This window comes from Anopheles coustani, chromosome 2 (genome assembly GCF_943734705.1).
Source record: "Anopheles coustani chromosome 2, idAnoCousDA_361_x.2, whole genome shotgun sequence".
NCBI classification, from domain to species: Eukaryota; Metazoa; Arthropoda; class Insecta; order Diptera; family Culicidae; genus Anopheles; species Anopheles coustani.
The window spans coordinates 67,703,400-67,719,155 of record NC_071289.1 but is presented as its reverse complement, the minus strand read 5'-3'; the positions used below and the strand labels follow the sequence as shown (position 1 = coordinate 67,719,155).

Sequence of the window (15,756 nt, the reverse complement as noted above, 5' to 3'; positions counted from 1 at the left end):
TGTAACCGTGGATTATAAACCGATTGACGTCACCGATGTAATGTGTACACTATCGATAACGGTGTGTGCGTGTCGAACTGAAGTACATCTCACCAATTCTTTCGCAATTCGGTTGGCGAAACTTGGTATTTACATTACCAGGTTGCATTATACAGATGGAATCGACAGTATGACACATCAATACAGGCTTTACTTGCATGTAAGCCAACCTGAATTGCATGCCGTCGCACGCCTTGAATTAAACAGTCACCGTCAAAGTGATTACTATCCAGGTGGGTTCATCCCGAACAAATCGCCTTGATTTTTTTAGAAAAATAAAGGAAAAATTTGACAATCGTTCCGGGTTTTGTTTATGTTTACAATTTGCCAGTTGTTGTTTTCAAAGTTCTTTCCGATAGCGTAAGAATGTCGTATTTATCTAGTTCAGCTGTTTTTTGCAAAAATAACTCATGGAATGGGAAAAAATGCGATATAATGAAGATATTGTCGTTTTAACAAACACGTTTCATGTAGCATTGTAGCAACAAAGTGTTAACATATGTGCCTTTGGACGACCGCTTTACCTATCTCGTCCAACCTCATTTACTAGAGAGGGCAGAGTCTTCCGGTAACCGTATCAACTGGAACCAGCAGCTTGCTAACGCGTCGTAATCCTTTTGTTGGTAAACAAAACCAGGAACGATTGTCAAAAATTGATTTCAAAATGGCTGCCACAACCAGGCCTTTGAGCTCACCTCCCTTAGGACCCACCTTGGTCACCGTTTTTATTTGCAGAATTTCTTACTAATTTAATTCTTTCGGAAAGAAAAAAAAGCAAGCGCACAAACATGGGGGACTCTTAACGTTTTATCTTATTAAAGAATCGCTTTCGCCCTGAAACATCTGCAACTGTATCACGACTTTGGCCGACGATTCATGCTAGCCTACACAACGCTAGGACCAACGGTTGAATGAAAAGGACGAAGTACAGGCGTATGAAATGTAGAATACTGGTTGAATTGCATGCTGAATTTCTAATAATTTGTTTCGTTTCGGTAATTTTGCTAGTCGTGTGTCTGGTCGGGAAGCACGTCTCCTACTGGAGATGAATGAAAAGATCAGTCTACAAACGAAAACGATAAATGCATAACATACTGCTGATGCTGGCATAATACATTGCTAGCATCTCACCACAGGTTCAATTGAATTGATTAGTTATCCACTTCATCGGACTTGCAATTTTGTGACAATTTGCATCATGGTTTTGATAATTTTAACATATTTGGGGCAAAAAGAAGGCAATAAGAATCATATAAAGATGGCCGGAAACAACTTTAGAATCTTTGTGTTGCTCCAGTACGCTTAGAAATGATACGTAGAAAAGAAATAATATACGTACGTGCGAAATACAACTGGCACGTTAGCCATAACCAGTGTGATTAGTTAAATGAATTTGACAAACAATGTGCTAAAATAGAGACCGCTAGTCCTTCGATTAGTTTGTTCATTTTAAACCCAATCCGGTCGCTTCCGTTTCCAGCCATCGAGGATGGACACAATTTGCTCTATCAGGTTCGGTGCTTACGTTGAACGCGACTATGTCATGGTACCGAATACGGGATTGTGGCGGCATATGCCCGGGCCGTACTCTTCGTAGGCGGCCTTCGTGTGACACACTTGGTAAAATTCGGGCTATGGAAAAAAGAATAAAAATGTGTCTCAATTTTTTTTTCAATTAATCTTTGGTCCATTTGAATTCATACCGTCGAGGCCAGCATACTTCCTCCAAACCAGACGGCGTACCGTTGCATATGATGCGAGATCACCGAGACATCGATTGGTTTTGGCTAAAATGGAATCGAAGGAAACCAGGTCAATGAATGCATGAACAATTGGAAGCCTTGTTCATCACAGTTCTACCTTAATTCTTCCTTCACTAAGATTTTCACTAATTCTTAGTCGGGCATCAACACTTCGTTTGATATCACGCTGTAGGCGGCGCCCTAAAAGTAAAAGGAAGCGTAACACGTATCTCGACCGCCAATCACCGTATGGGTTGCGTTTTTGTTTAACCATGACTCACCGAAATCACGGAACATTGTCGATCCACCGCTCAGAACAATATTATTGTACAACGGACGCCGGACATCGATTGGGCAGTTCTGAATGACCGTGTCCACAATCTCCGACAGTGGTGTCGTGAAGTCAGGATTGGAAAACTCCGGATGGAAGAAAATTTCCGGCCCCAAGAAACGCTCGTACCCGACATCGACTCCGAACGGTTGCTTCGTAATTGCATTGATACCTTCGTAGTGGCGCATCCACTTGGCCGGTTCCGCGTCGTACTTGGCAAACTCCTTGGCAATGTCCGGGCAGATGTAGCTGTACCGCTCCTTGATCGCTTTGGCCGTTTCAAGGCTCTGCTCCGGCGGTATGCCAACCTCACGCTCTCGCAGCAAACTCTGGATGAACGAGGTAATGTTGCGGCCGGCAATCGGAATGTGTTTGATACAGGATCCGATGACGTACCCTTCGGCCACCGGAATAACGTGTGTAACTCCATCGCCGCTGTCCACAACGATACCGGTTAGGGTGCGCTCCTCGACTGGCCGCGAAGCCCAGCTAGCGGCAAGGGCCAGCACGGCCTGCACGGCAATGTACAGCCCGGGAACATTGAACGTTTCGAACATGATTTCGGCAGTGTATTCACGATTTTCCGGCGTGTTTAGCGGCGGCTCTGTCAACAGGAAATGGTGGTCCTCCGGTTCCGCTCGGAGATATTTGAAAATGCACTGTTCCAAAAACCTCTCCATCAGGTCCCAGTCTTCGACGAGCCCATGACGAACGGGATACTAAAAAAGGGAATCATACGTTGGTGTAAGTTATGTCAACAAGAGGCATGATCCATGAGTCATCGTACCTTCACGGAGTATCCGGTGGCATCGAAAGCTTCGTCGCCGATGAAAAAGTCCAGGTCCTCCACTCCTTTGGTAACCCGGCGAGCACTCTGGTCACCGACTTTGGCCGATTCTTTGATGGCAATTGCCGAAGGAATGATAAACTGCGGTTCCTTGTTTGCAGCGAAGCCGAGTTTTGTGTAGCTTCATGGGTGTGAGTGATTGGAGTGAAGGGAGTAAGTGGAATTAGTAGCGATAAGATAAAAAAGCACAATTTGGCCTATTGGTCGCAATTGCTCAACAATTTCGAGGGAGCTTTGCTAAACCAATCGGTCGTTGAGTGGAAATCCAGCTGAACTGAATCCGTGCAAAATCAAACCAACGAACCGATTGTTTATTGTGCTGTGCCCCCCCTTTTAGCTACGAAGGGGTCCACGATGACACATACCCAGTTCCTACATCGATCACACAAGCTGGTAGCCGTCCGGTCATTTTTGGTTCTCTTTTCGATACTACCGCACAACACGCAAAACTGTACACTACGTCACTAGAATTTGCCGTTCAGCGACTTTTCGTTGCCGGAAACACTCGAACCGAACCGTTTGCTAAGCAATTTAGCCTGATAAAACACCAATTTTCGACAAAACAAAACCACACCTCAAACCTGTGCGCTGGTTTTGCGAGCAAATCAACTTTGATGCAGAGTAGTGTTGGTAGATTTGGGATTTGGAAGATTCGAACCCTAGACGGATTCTAAAGATTCGAATTAGTGATGAGAATAACAACTCTTTTTAGAGATTTGAATCAGAGTGAATAATCATAACGATGATTCGAATCTTTAAGTCACTCTTTTGTGATTTATAACGTGAAAAATGATTTATTAATCTTCGAGGTGATTTGAAATCTTAAATGAGATTCGAATCCCAAAAGAATGAACGAGTGGGTAAAAGAGTCACTAGTCGCCATTGCGATTCGAATCCCAAGTTGTGATTCGAATCCCAAGTTGTGTTTCGAATCCCAAGTTGTGATTCGAATCCCAGTTTGGGAATCACTATATGGGATTCGAAACCCAAAAGAATGAACGAGTTAAAAGAACGAGGTAAAAGAGTCGCTAGTCGCCCATGTACCCCACCCTCAAGTTCTTCTTCTTGGCGTAACGACCTCTTGGTCATGCCTCCCCATTTAAGGGCTTACGAGACTTGTTTCTCTGTTGTACGTAGATAGTCAGTCCCTCTCGTACAGGGGAGGGTCCGGTTTCGGTTGGGATTCGAACCCACGCCGTCGAGGTGGTGAGCCCCGGCGCTCATGGGCCGATGTTCTAACCGGCGCTACCGCTCGGCTGTCGCGGACCCCCCCACCCTCAAGTATCTTCCCTGAAAATTTCAAATCGATCCGACGTATAGATAAAAAGTTATTAAGTCTGAAGTACAGGAAAACGGAGTCTCCCATACAAAATCTATGGACTACCCGGGTAGGATTCAATTTGAATGAGAACGATGTCATAATCGTTTTTGAAACATAATAAATGCTACTCTTCTTGGAATAAACTCGGGTAAAACAGTTTGCATATTCCCAAAAAGGACTAGATTGTTCGTGTTGTTTGAATACAATTAGAAGAATAATGTCAACTATACTGATATTCTTATGTAAATGATTCATTGAATTAAACACATCATATGAAAAATCGGCATTAGATGAGCATTGAGCATGTATGATATGACGGATTGGGATTCGGATTCGAAGATCCGGATTTCAGAATGGATTTGAATCGAATGATTCGAATCCCTGCAGGGATTCAGTTTCCCTATCACTAATGCAGAGGTTTTCCGCCGCCGCCGCTCCTCCTCCTTTCCTCGGAGGACCCATAAATGACGCGACTTTGATGACAACATGATGTTAAAGCAATACTACGTTTATGACAGCTATTCGTTTTCTTACATAGTATTTTATCTCTGCAATTAATTGGAGAAATAGAAGAGGAAATATTTTTTTGAAACTTTTAGAGTAATATGATGCGGGAAATTTTCAAATTATGCTACCAACAATGCACGTTTTTCCATCTCATTTGGGAAAATTTGCATTTGGAACATTTGAGCCGTCACTTTGGGCAAAAATGGATGCCATCAGCTGATGTTCCAAACATCATCATTCGGCACAAAAGTAAAATTGACGCAGATTTCGTTTCGATTAAAATTACGTAAAAATAAATACAAACAGGACCAGCGTGGTATTTCATCGGTTCTCAAGCCATTGGATAAGTGATTTACGTGCTTAAAATGCTCAGGTGAATGAAAGCAGGTCCAACTGGTATATAAGCAGAATTTTGTCTTGGCTTGGCTAATGGTTTTTGTTTTCCATCCGCTCCCTCTAGGTTGGTTCTGAAAACGAGTCTTGCTGGCGGTGCTGTCTACTACAGCAAGGAAGAAGGTATCTGGAACGAAGACACTGAAAAGGTCTATGAGCGGTACGCGGCGGCACTCCACCCGCACGTGCAGTCTGTGAAGCAACAAATTCCCCTGGATGTAGGTTCCCTGTCAATGGGCCAAGAAGCATAATCTCAAGAATATTCCTTCAACTTCTTTTAGATACCGGCACTTCCATCCAGCGGAGAACTATGCTTCGTCACGAAACACTACTACAACGAGGGGGTTAAAAATACGATCAATTTCATCCACCGACTTCCCTGTTACGCCGGACAATGGGCGAAGAAGGGCTCGGATGCAATAAAACAGGCACTGGATGCTCCAGCGGCGCAGCCTGTCGAAGCTACGCCAGCCCCGGCTAAAAAGTAAATTATTTAACTGATAAAACTGTTAATTGGCTACAATCAAATAAACAGCGGAAAATAAAAACAACGTAGTCGTCGCTGCAGCGTGGTGCTGAGCTAAATGGTCTAAAATCGATACGATAATTTCGGATACACAGACACAGCATATAAGACAACGAGCATATTTCAGACACATTTATTTTTGTATCTGATCTGTTTTAAATGAAATATGCGACAAAAAAACAAACCTATTACGAAATGTAAAAAAGGGCTTTGAGAATGTTCTACAACGTGTTGCAACAAGGACCCGGTTAGTAACGAACAAAGGTAAAGGCAAAACCCCTTCCGACTGAAGAACCACTTTTCTTTTCAACAAATCAGGATGCATCCATTGATACAAGCTATAGAAGTATGAACACAGTTTACGAGTGTTTTGTTGTTGCAATTTTTATCTCCAGACGCAAAATGCGGCATAGAATCTACAATCGAAACATAAGTAAATGGACTTGCCGATAGGTGGCGCTAGCAAACATATTCTATTTTTAGATCTTCCTTCGGACCTAACTGTAGAACTTCGGTGTGGGGAGGGGATTTTCTTAACCGTTCTCCGTTTTATGAATAATCGTTACGAACGTCACTTGTCGAAACTTGGTTGAACAAAATTAACTCTTCGTTTGAAAGATTAGAGCCCGAATTAAACGAAAGAAATTAAACATGTATCAGTACGGACGTTCGATGAAGTGGTCGAAGACGAAGCCTAGGTGTTTGTTGTTACTTTAGCACCATCGGTAAACGGCATCATGCTGCATTGTTATGCTTTCTCTTCCTTCGCATCGACTTCCTCCTCGTCGCCGCTATCCCCGGCAGCTTCATCCTCACCAGCAGCCGTGGCGGCTCCAGTGCCCGACTTCTTCTTCTTCTTCTTTTTCTTCTTCTTGTCCTTGACCGGCAGCCCACCGGGGATGGCAGCGGAAGGATTCTTCGAATCAGCAAGCTTCAGATCCGTAGCAAGCAGCTTCTTCATCTCCTCATCTTGCACACTGTGTTCGCTTTCGTAGCACGTCGGGTCAAACGGATAGCCGGTCACGATTCGCAGCCCTTGGGGAAGGATTAGTACCGTGTATTTGAACTGAGCAACGTATTCATCTGAAAAAGAAACAAACAATACGATTAGTTTAATCGGTTCCAATAAAAGTAACAGAGTCCGCGACAGCCGAGCGGTAGCGCCGGTTAGAAAATCAGCCCATGAGCGCCGGGGCTCACCACCTCGACGGCGTGGGTTCGAATCCCAACCGAGACCGGACCCTCCCCTGTACGAGAGGGACTGACTATCCACGTACAACAGGGAAACAAGTCTCGTAAGACCTTAAACGGGCAGACAGAGAGGTCGTTACGCCAAGAAGAAGAAAAGTAACAGGTTTGAAGTCACTGTGGAGTTAGTACGCTCCTTGCCGTTTTGTTATGTTTACTACAATTGAAACTAAATACATAGTTGGTTTGCTTTAAATAGTTAACATGTGGATTGTTTCCCAACTCCAGAGTAACACGGAACTCTCCTAACGTTATTCATTGCAGATCATTGTTTCACGTAAAAAATATTGTACTTACTATGCTTCTCGTATAATACTTGAAAAGGTTCCACCAGCTTGTGCGTCACACATTCGTTGACGCCCATCTTGGCCTTGGCTTCCTCCTCGAAGTTGCGCAAATTGAAAGGCATCGGTCCGTACTTCCTCTTCACCTACGCTCCAAGTCGGCAATCGAGTTCATAAGATGTTGTGGTACAAAAGAAAAACGATTAGAAACATTAAAAGGGAAAGTAAAAAATAATATCTCACTCTCTCTTCCCCTCCCTTCCTTCTTTTGTTGTGCTTGGTAATATTGTATTTACCCTCAGCTCTCATAATCTTTTACTACTCATTGGGCGGTAACAGCTCAAGCTCACCAATATTGCAAACAAAGGTAGTTTTACACCCCATCCATCCCTTTGTGACTGGAAACCAAAGCATCAAGGACACTTTCGCCTCGCAAGGGAGGAATGCAAGAGTTTCGACTACCTCTTTTTGCAAAGAGATTCACATTCGCTAAAACCTTTCTCCCTCAAGCGCGTGGTTTTAATCATCGGGTAAATAAGCACAAGCAACAAATAGAAGTAAGAGAGGAGCGCAGCAAATAACACTCTGGAGATGTAACTTAGATTTGGATTCGAACCCTGAACTTTTGATGCGCAAAGGGTATGACCGCGTTAACGACCGAACCAAATCGAAGCGCGTGAAGATAACGTGTGGAAAGTAATCCAGATATACCTCGGCATAGAACGCACGGGACGCTTTCAGCTTAAGTAGATAGTTTTCCTCCGTCTTCTTGTAGATAGCCACCCGAGTATCCTGTTCCTTGCCAAGTCCCTCGCCGGTGCTGACGAGTACATCCATGGCGTACACCTCGTACTTCTCGAAATCGCATTTTTCATGCTCTTTCTTCTGCGCAATCGTTGGATTCTGGATGATGGTCTTTTCACCGTCGATTTTGAACTGTTTCAGCTGATGGCTCAGCATGCCCTCGATCGGTTTGCACTTAAAGTCGGCTGCAATTTTCTGCACCGCTTCCGTCACTGCGTAGTTGCCGGTGCCGTCCTTAAGTAGCCGCAGTGCGGCCTGGCTAGCATGGTAAGCCGCCAGCACCACGTCCGCTGCTTTACCTTTGCACTTCTTCTCGGCCGTTGCACCGACGACAATGGTGTGCGCCGCAACCGCAATGAATCCGTCGATGTGGGCACCCAGATCGATTTTGACTACATCGTTTTCCTTCAGTATGTAGTCGGGATCGTTGCGCGATGGCGAGAAGTGGCAGATGCAATTATTCACCGAGAGGCACGTTGGGAAGGCGACACCTTTTTTCATGTCTTCATCGTTCTTGTATTTCTAAAATTAACAATAACATAAATACATATAAATGTCATATTTTTATGTAAAAAAAAGTCTTGACCCTTGCCCTCATATATCATTGAGTATTATCATTTTTAAATCAGATACTATCTAACGAGTGTCGGCTCTAAATTGAGTTTTAATCATTGGGCCAAAGGGATAAGAACTTCGTAAAGAACACCTTTTACGCGACAAGATTCGAACCCCTGTTCACATACAACATGTAGGATCAAAACGCAGCCGCGTTAACGATCAGGCTAGGCGAAGTTTTCATAAATAAGCGTATTCTTTCCGACCCCATTCTTCACAAATCTGAACTGATTGATCAGCTTGTGTATAACAAAATCAAAACTTCACTGTTTTTTTTTGGACGGAGAAACTCTGTCACATGTATTTGATTTAAGACGAAAAGGATGACCATCGGATTTTTACACCTTTCAAAAAAAATACGCCGTACGTTTACATTCACAGTATTCACTCGAATGTACTTCCTACTACGTGATGGTAAGTTTGCAGTTTCTATGGAGGATGCAATTTCCTCACATCAACGTCTATTTTAAGTACTCACCTTGTCCGCCTCCTGCATCAACATAGCATCGCCCTTCAGGCAGATTTCCTTCGCAGAAGCACCAGCGACACATGCTTTAATAGTCGTTTGAAGGACTCCTAAGGATAGTGTAAACAAAGAAATGCATTTACCAAACGAGCATAACATGATAGATATCGGTACATAAAATTGGTTTGGAAATGTCCGCTCAAGTCCTAAAAACGACGACACAAGCTTTTGCAGCATGCATGTTTTGGAGGTTATAAATTGTACTTCATTCAATACATCAGTTCACATGCCATCGAAGATGGTGAGCATATCAAACGCGGAAAGGAAATATAGCATGTCCCAAACAACGATGAATAGCAATTCAGTGTGCTTCACATGGACTAAAATACCTATTCCGCAAATATGAACAATTTTAAAACGTGGCCCGCACGGTGGGGGACGGAGTAACTTTTTTGTCTGTTCACGTGTTCGTGTGTGGTAGTAAGCAGTAAAGGTGAAAGGCAGTATCGAAGAAGGACGGCACTGCCCCAAGAGATTGGTAATTGCAGATGCAACGTACGCACCTGCCAAAGCTGACAAAAGGATTCGATTTCTAGGGAATAGCTTCTACACAAGAATGCAGCTGCTTCGTTCTTATGCACTTACTATTTACGATATCACCGGCCACTTTGTACTTCTCGACGACGGCAGGCTCATCGATCGTATGCTCCTTCTCTTCCTGTTTCTCGGCTGGCGGCATGTTGTTGCAGCGCTGTTTCTTTACGAAACCAAACTAAACAGGTTTACTCCTTTCTGTCCAATAGAGTGCCAGTAAAGTATAGTTACTCAGCACCGTTCAACGGGCTGCGAGGGTTGAAAATCACAAGACAATCTGCAAAAACACCACGACTGAAGATTACGGAATACACACCGCAATCTGCACGTTTCGTTTCGACGCGGCAGTTTTCGGTGCGTGTGTGTGATTTGACATGCAGGTTGTCAAGCTGACAGATTACAAACTTTCCTATCGCTGCTGTTGGTAGTCCGGCATCGCCGTAGGCGGCTAATTGCACCTCAAAAACCTCCTATTTCTTTAGAATTTAGAATTTAGAAGACATTTACTTAACAAACTTGTCATGCTTAATCATGAAGAGACACCTCAAACTATTTTTTCAATATTTACAATAAGGTCTTTATTTACTTTTCAAATATCTTTGTAATTTTCTCTCCTCTTTCGGCTAAAATTTCTTCAATATTTCGTTTTCCATTTAAATCTGTGAACCAATTGAGATTGTCCGCAATGAGGTGGTGATTGCTGCAACCATCGCACGTTACTATCACAACGCCTTTTTCGTACGCCTGTTTTGATATCATTTTGGTGTTTCGCTCGTTGCAAACCTTGCAAGTATACATAAGCGTCATTTTTCTTGGTTCAACTCGTCCGATTTCGTTTGGTTTGGTACATGGTGCAGCAGCATCAACATTTGAGGGAACGGTTGAATATGCTGGAAGAAAAGAGTGGTAAATGACTTTCATGTGCACGATGATGCAATCTTGGAAACTCACATGCACGAGAATGGAGGTTGTAGGTTACAAATGGTTTTCTGTGTTGGACATTCCTACTGCCGGATGCTGCAATTTGCCTGATGTTTCGCAGACAAAAAGAAGTTAAAACTTGTCTGATTGTAGACATTTTTTCAAAAAGAAAGCTGCTAACACCACAGCGTGTATCCAACACGGTACCGCTTTTCAAACCAAAACAAATTACGTATTGCTGGTTTGACACAAAACAATCGATCTACCAAAATGCGGCAAATTCTATGGCGGCTAAATTACACGGTGACGGCTAACCTGACTGCGGGAAGTTTGAAACAAAAAATTTATAAAAAATTAATCAGGAACGTTTAACAAAAAAGATATGTGCGTGTACTTTTGAATGTATCAAACAATACTTCCTTCTTACAAATAAATAAACTTCTCCACCTGTTGATAAGGGTGATTTTCTATCGCTGAGCACAGAATAGTAACACCACGTGTGTTAGTACAGTTTTCATACACGAGATGCTATTGCATGTTCATTATTTTCACCAAATGCTGTTTTTTACTCTACCTAATTTATGCCAAAAGTATTAGTGAATTTTACTCTTAACTCAGTAAGATTTCAAGGTCAAAATACTTCTTTTTGCAATTCCTCCTTCGTAGTGCACATGCTTTTTCTACGCCTCTTGAATATTCATAAGTCAACAGACAAATTTGTCGTGGCCAGTTGAAGTTTGGTCATGCGAGTACAAAAAAAGTGTGTGCACTGCAAAGTGTGAGTGATTGATGCAAAAAATATGTTGTGCGGTCTTAGCTGCCCCATCTTTTCTTACAAACCTTTTACGGGTTACTATACCTAGGATACCGGTTAGGTTAAAACGCTTCTAACTGTCGACAAGATCTTGTCTCTATCAACAGTGTGACTATCGACTCTTCGTACAATTAATATAGGTTTGATATCTCATGAATCGTACTTGTCCATTTGCACTAAGTGCACTGAACTCGATGATTCATGTATTCGTCCTTAGATTCATTTACATCCTTGCTTCGATTCAACGCAGCATCCACGCGTCCTGTTATCCTTGGCGGGCATCAACCGTCGGTCGGAAGTCCGACTCTGTGAGTCGATGGCACAATGACATTGACCGAGACCAAGATGTCGTGCGTCGTTGTCCGTTTTTTATCTCCATGCATTGGCGACACTTCTCGCACGCGTGTTTTATCGTGATTACTTGTTTCACCGCGTAAGACGTTCATCGAGGAAACGGCCAGTCGTATGGCGTCAGTGTGCATACCAGCAATCAGGCTGCATCCATCTGTAAGCAAAGTTACATGCTGCTGCGGCACCTCCCAGGTGAGTAAGGGGTAATCGTTGTTGTTGCGAACAGTAACAAAGCGTGGAGCCGCGGGCCCGACCGTTACGGATATAAATTTATAATTTTTCTCCGATCACAGATTAGTTCGATTTCATTCGTCGTGCATAGCTGATCGCGGAATCAGTACATCGTCGACAGTGTTGGTGCTTTGTGGTGGTACTTGCGAAAAGCGTGGTAAGGTCAATTAATGGGTTCGAAATTGTAAGAGAAATTCTATAAGCTAGTTTTTTTTAGAAAGTTATACAAAAGTGACGATTAAAAAGAGAGTTCTAACATTTCAAATACCGTTCAATTGTGTGTGTACTTTTGAAAGGTTGCTTCAACAATGTATGGAACGTTTAACTTCCACACTGCTTGTTTATGGCCCCATCCGAGATGGCCCATTAATTACCAGATACAATTAATTTTCATTCATATATTCTTGAATAAAATTAATACCATTGACGCATTCTTGTTTTGAGAATAAAGACGAAATTATGAATATTCTCATTTCTTTGGAAGCAGGTTTGTTTAACTGGATTTTACAGGATTAGTTTTAATGTTTTCAGTTTAATTGAATGACGTGCTCTCATTCGCGTGCTTTTAAGGACGAATCATCTGCATCGATCGTAGCATGGATTCGTTTGAAGTGCATGCAGTGCCGCTTTGGTATGCCTTGCGCCCAAATCTTTTCTGTGATTTTACAGCCGGTGTATTTCAAGTTACGGCATGTACTTTAGACGATTCGAAACAGACGATTGAGACGACCCTAAAATGTGATTGAGAGCAAACGGCACGTCATTTAACCACAAATGAAAATAGGTATATTAAAATAATGTCGCTATAGTGAAGCGTTCAAATGAATGCGATATTTACAACAATTACCATAATAATGCAGTTTTGAGTTTCTAAAGAAATGATCAATTGAACACATGGGAACAATAAAAAGCCTTTTTTAATGATCTCCGATAATAATACTTGTTCCACTGGCTTCCGCTTACTGCGTCATACATGAACTTTTGCCTTAAGCAACGGATATATTTGTTGCAATTACACATCGTTTAAATTACACCCCGTATTACGTTCAAAACTGAGCAGTCTTTAGTTCTATTACATACACATTGAAATTGGAAGCCAACACAATTGCTTGCTGGCGGTGTTGTGAAATTGAAAGCGCTTTATGCTCCCGTTATCTCCTCTCGGTCGATCTTATAACGGAACACTAGAAAAGATCCCCCTGGTTAGTCATCAGCCTCACAACAAACCGCCCAGGGAAAGTGAGGAACAATAAGTTGGGTCTTTTCCATCGCCGTTGTTCTATGTTCTTTTTCAATTTTCTGTTCTCACGATCTACAACCTAGATTGATTTATGCGATGGGCATGAGGCACTTGATCGTTCTAGTGCTGTTGGCATGCTGTTGTTGCCAGGAAGCGCGTTCGTTTGATTTGGGAGGTTTGTTTAAAAAATCTGGCGAAGTAGCTAAAGTTGCGGCCAAGACTGCGAAGGGAGTGGCCGAGAATATACCACAAATATTCTCTCCGGAACAACTGCTCGAGTTTGGCAAGCAATCTATCATCGGACTTCCGGCGGAAGCGATCGCGGCGACCATCAACCAAATATGTAAGCCAACGCATTTCAAACAAGGGTTCGAAGTTATTCTCTAACTAGTTACTTTTTGTTCTTAAAAAGGTTCGGTTGCGCTTCTGTCGAATGCGACTGCTTCGGAAAATTCGGTCAATATTACCGATATGAACTACATTCTGATGACGGAGGACAACAATGTTACGATACCGCTGCTAGAGTCAGATGATCTTTGGATGAACGAGCTATTCAACAAATCCTGTGATACGGTCGTTCTGGTGACCGGATGGACATCAAACGTGAACGAACCGAATCGGGCGATTGATACGATATACAACGCATACAAAGCACGTGGCGGCTACAACTTTGTCGTCATAGATACGGCGGAGTATGTGGACACACTGTACACGTGGTCTGCGTTCAACACGAACGATCTTGGCAAGGGCTTAGCGGATGGACTTAAAGGGCTCATCAAGTATGTCCCGTTGGAGAGGATTCATTTGATCGGTATGTCGGATGGTGTGTGAAACTTCCGTGACGGTACACCTAATTTGAATTTCCTACTAGGGCACAGCTTAGGAGCACACATTGTTGGCGCGGCTGGTCGTTTCTTCCAATATTCGACCAACAAAACACTACCCCGAATCACCGGTTTGGATCCGGCCAATCCTTGCTTCAACGAGGGAGAATCGCTCAGTGGCATCCAGCGTGGAGATGCCGAATTCGTTGATATTATACACACCAACGCGAAGGTACTCGGTAAGAGGGATCCTATCGGAGATGCAGATTTTTATCCCAACGGGTATGCTAGAGAAATTTGGTGTGCGTGTGATGATGTGATTAATATGTTTTTTTCTCTTACAATTTAAAGAGTTGTTTCAGTCCAGCCGGGATGTTTGGATCCAGCATGTAAGAGAGACACCAGGATAGTCAAATGAGTATGCTTTTTAACTGAACGCTTTTAACATTTTTTCTAGGCTCCCACAAGCGTGCCTGGGAACTGTACGCGGAAACAGTTTACCCGGAGAATGAAAAAAGTCTTCTGGCCGTCAAATGCAACTCGCTGCTCTCGCTGAAAACTGGTGGTTGCATAGGTAACCCAATCCCGCTCGGTTTTGCATGCCCTCCGACAGCTAAAGGAAACTTTTTCTTGAAAACCAAAGATAAATCACCGTTCGCAATGAGTTTGTAAAATTTTTGTTTAAATGGTTAACAATTTTATCAATTAACCCATAAGCATATGTGCAACATAACGATAACATCACACAACAGTTGTGCGAAATAAAATTTGAAAGTTTTTCATAATCGTTCGATAATTATTTTTTGAATTTCCTAGTCGTTATATCTTTACATCTAACTCTGCAGCCTACATATCAACTTATTATGTCATTGAAGAGCCAGGATGGCAGTGGATCGTAAACTCGTACGCAGCTCTTACTCATTTTGCTCAAACTCATAGAACTTACCAGCAATCATCTACGATGCAAGTAATTCAGCGAAAAACATAATGACTTTTTTCGCATGATTTTTATACCTCACACAAGAACGAACGGTTTAATGTTCAGGAAACACCTGAACTTTTCCTCGATGCATAATGAAATTTAATGCATTGGTTCGTAATTAAATTTATTCTAAATTAAAGTGCTTTCAAATATTAATTGATGTTGCCATATCAACATCGTCCGAAGGATACCGAAAAAAAGCTGGACTCAAACTGGTCCGAAGAAATTACAAGGATGAAGCCGCTAATAAACCCAGTAAAATTGGAGAGACTAATTAGCAAACGACAGTTGGCAGTTTAGGTGAAACTCCAAGAACCAAAGACCACTCAACGGCAAGGGTCTATAGATCTCTCTGTAAGTACTGACTAATTTAGATTTAGAAGTAGTATAAAACCAAAATATAACGCATTTTCTAAATTCTTGATAAACAAATTATATTAAAATAAAGATTGAACTAAATTTATCGCTGGACTTTTCCGCATAGCATGCGGCTATTTGGAATCATAGCATTGGTTGTTTTTTTTAACCATCAACAGAATCCTCTGAAACTCGAATTTCTTTGCTTACCAATGTACAAAGATACATTTTGTATCGTAATATAAAAGATTAAAATGCCCGATAACAATCGACAATTATACATACGATAACGATACGAAGAATTGTATTTTGACTATTC

General features: G+C 42.4%; 4 protein-coding genes across 4 annotated transcripts; 2 read left to right on the top strand and 2 right to left on the bottom strand.

Annotated features, from left to right (window-relative positions):
- Positions 1–834: 834 nt before the first annotated feature.
- LOC131267345 (actin-related protein 3) lies at positions 835–3,544 on the bottom strand. The gene is made up of 6 exons (XM_058270200.1): positions 3,325–3,544; positions 2,900–3,080; positions 2,063–2,831; positions 1,900–1,982; positions 1,743–1,826; positions 835–1,671 (listed from the first exon to the last, which is right to left on the bottom strand). Exons 1-6 carry the CDS (start codon positions 3,366–3,368, stop codon positions 1,576–1,578), a joined length of 1,257 nt encoding a protein of 418 aa, XP_058126183.1. The 5' UTR covers positions 3,369–3,544; the 3' UTR covers positions 835–1,575.
- A 1,481-nt stretch (positions 3,545–5,025) lies between these two features.
- LOC131267460 (MICOS complex subunit MIC13 homolog QIL1) lies at positions 5,026–6,074 on the top strand. The gene is made up of 3 exons (XM_058270345.1): positions 5,026–5,160; positions 5,248–5,398; positions 5,462–6,074. The coding sequence occupies exons 1-3, from the start codon at positions 5,153–5,155 to the stop codon at positions 5,666–5,668; spliced, it is 366 nt and encodes a 121-aa protein (XP_058126328.1). The 5' UTR covers positions 5,026–5,152; the 3' UTR covers positions 5,669–6,074.
- LOC131267458 (proliferation-associated protein 2G4) lies at positions 5,824–10,065 on the bottom strand. The gene is made up of 5 exons (XM_058270342.1): positions 9,769–10,065; positions 9,136–9,233; positions 7,950–8,564; positions 7,252–7,384; positions 5,824–6,789 (listed from the first exon to the last, which is right to left on the bottom strand). The coding sequence occupies exons 1-5, from the start codon at positions 9,860–9,862 to the stop codon at positions 6,455–6,457; spliced, it is 1,275 nt and encodes a 424-aa protein (XP_058126325.1). The 5' UTR covers positions 9,863–10,065; the 3' UTR covers positions 5,824–6,454.
- Positions 10,066–12,102: 2,037 nt separating this feature from the next.
- LOC131267459 (vitellogenin-1-like) lies at positions 12,103–14,821 on the top strand. The gene is made up of 6 exons (XM_058270344.1): positions 12,103–12,191; positions 13,358–13,617; positions 13,687–14,085; positions 14,146–14,380; positions 14,450–14,487; positions 14,556–14,821. The coding sequence occupies exons 2-6, from the start codon at positions 13,371–13,373 to the stop codon at positions 14,768–14,770; spliced, it is 1,134 nt and encodes a 377-aa protein (XP_058126327.1). The 5' UTR covers positions 12,103–12,191; positions 13,358–13,370; the 3' UTR covers positions 14,771–14,821.
- The last annotated feature ends 935 nt before the right edge of the window (positions 14,822–15,756 follow it).

What these genes read in the sequence shown, in the direction of transcription:
- LOC131267460 (XM_058270345.1), top strand. An exon ending in AGCAACAAATTCCCCTGGAT is followed by an intron (nt 5,399 to 5,461) that starts GTAGGTTCCCTG and finishes AACTTCTTTTAG; the next exon opens with ATACCGGCACTTCCATCCAG.
- LOC131267345 (XM_058270200.1), bottom strand. Translation starts at nt 3,368, where the DNA reads ATGACCGGACGGCTACCAGCTTGTGTGATCGATGTAGGAACTGG. An exon ending in GACAATGTTCCGTGATTTCG is followed by an intron (nt 1,983 to 2,062) that starts GTGAGTCATGGT and finishes TTTTACTTTTAG; the next exon opens with GGCGCCGCCTACAGCGTGAT. An exon ending in TTAGTGAAGGAAGAATTAAG is followed by an intron (nt 1,827 to 1,899) that starts GTAGAACTGTGA and finishes ATTCCATTTTAG; the next exon opens with CCAAAACCAATCGATGTCTC.
- LOC131267458 (XM_058270342.1), bottom strand. Translation starts at nt 9,862, where the DNA reads ATGCCGCCAGCCGAGAAACAGGAAGAGAAGGAGCATACGATCGATGAG. An exon ending in GGCCGGTGATATCGTAAATA is followed by an intron (nt 9,234 to 9,768) that starts GTAAGTGCATAA and finishes CACTATCCTTAG; the next exon opens with GAGTCCTTCAAACGACTATT. An exon ending in AGTATTATACGAGAAGCATA is followed by an intron (nt 6,790 to 7,251) that starts GTAAGTACAATA and finishes TTTCTTTTTCAG; the next exon opens with ATGAATACGTTGCTCAGTTC.
- LOC131267459 (XM_058270344.1), top strand. Translation starts at nt 13,371, where the DNA reads ATGGGCATGAGGCACTTGATCGTTCTAGTGCTGTTGGCATGCTGTTGT. An exon ending in GGAGAGGATTCATTTGATCG is followed by an intron (nt 14,086 to 14,145) that starts GTATGTCGGATG and finishes ATTTCCTACTAG; the next exon opens with GGCACAGCTTAGGAGCACAC. An exon ending in GCAGATTTTTATCCCAACGG is followed by an intron (nt 14,381 to 14,449) that starts GTATGCTAGAGA and finishes TACAATTTAAAG; the next exon opens with AGTTGTTTCAGTCCAGCCGG.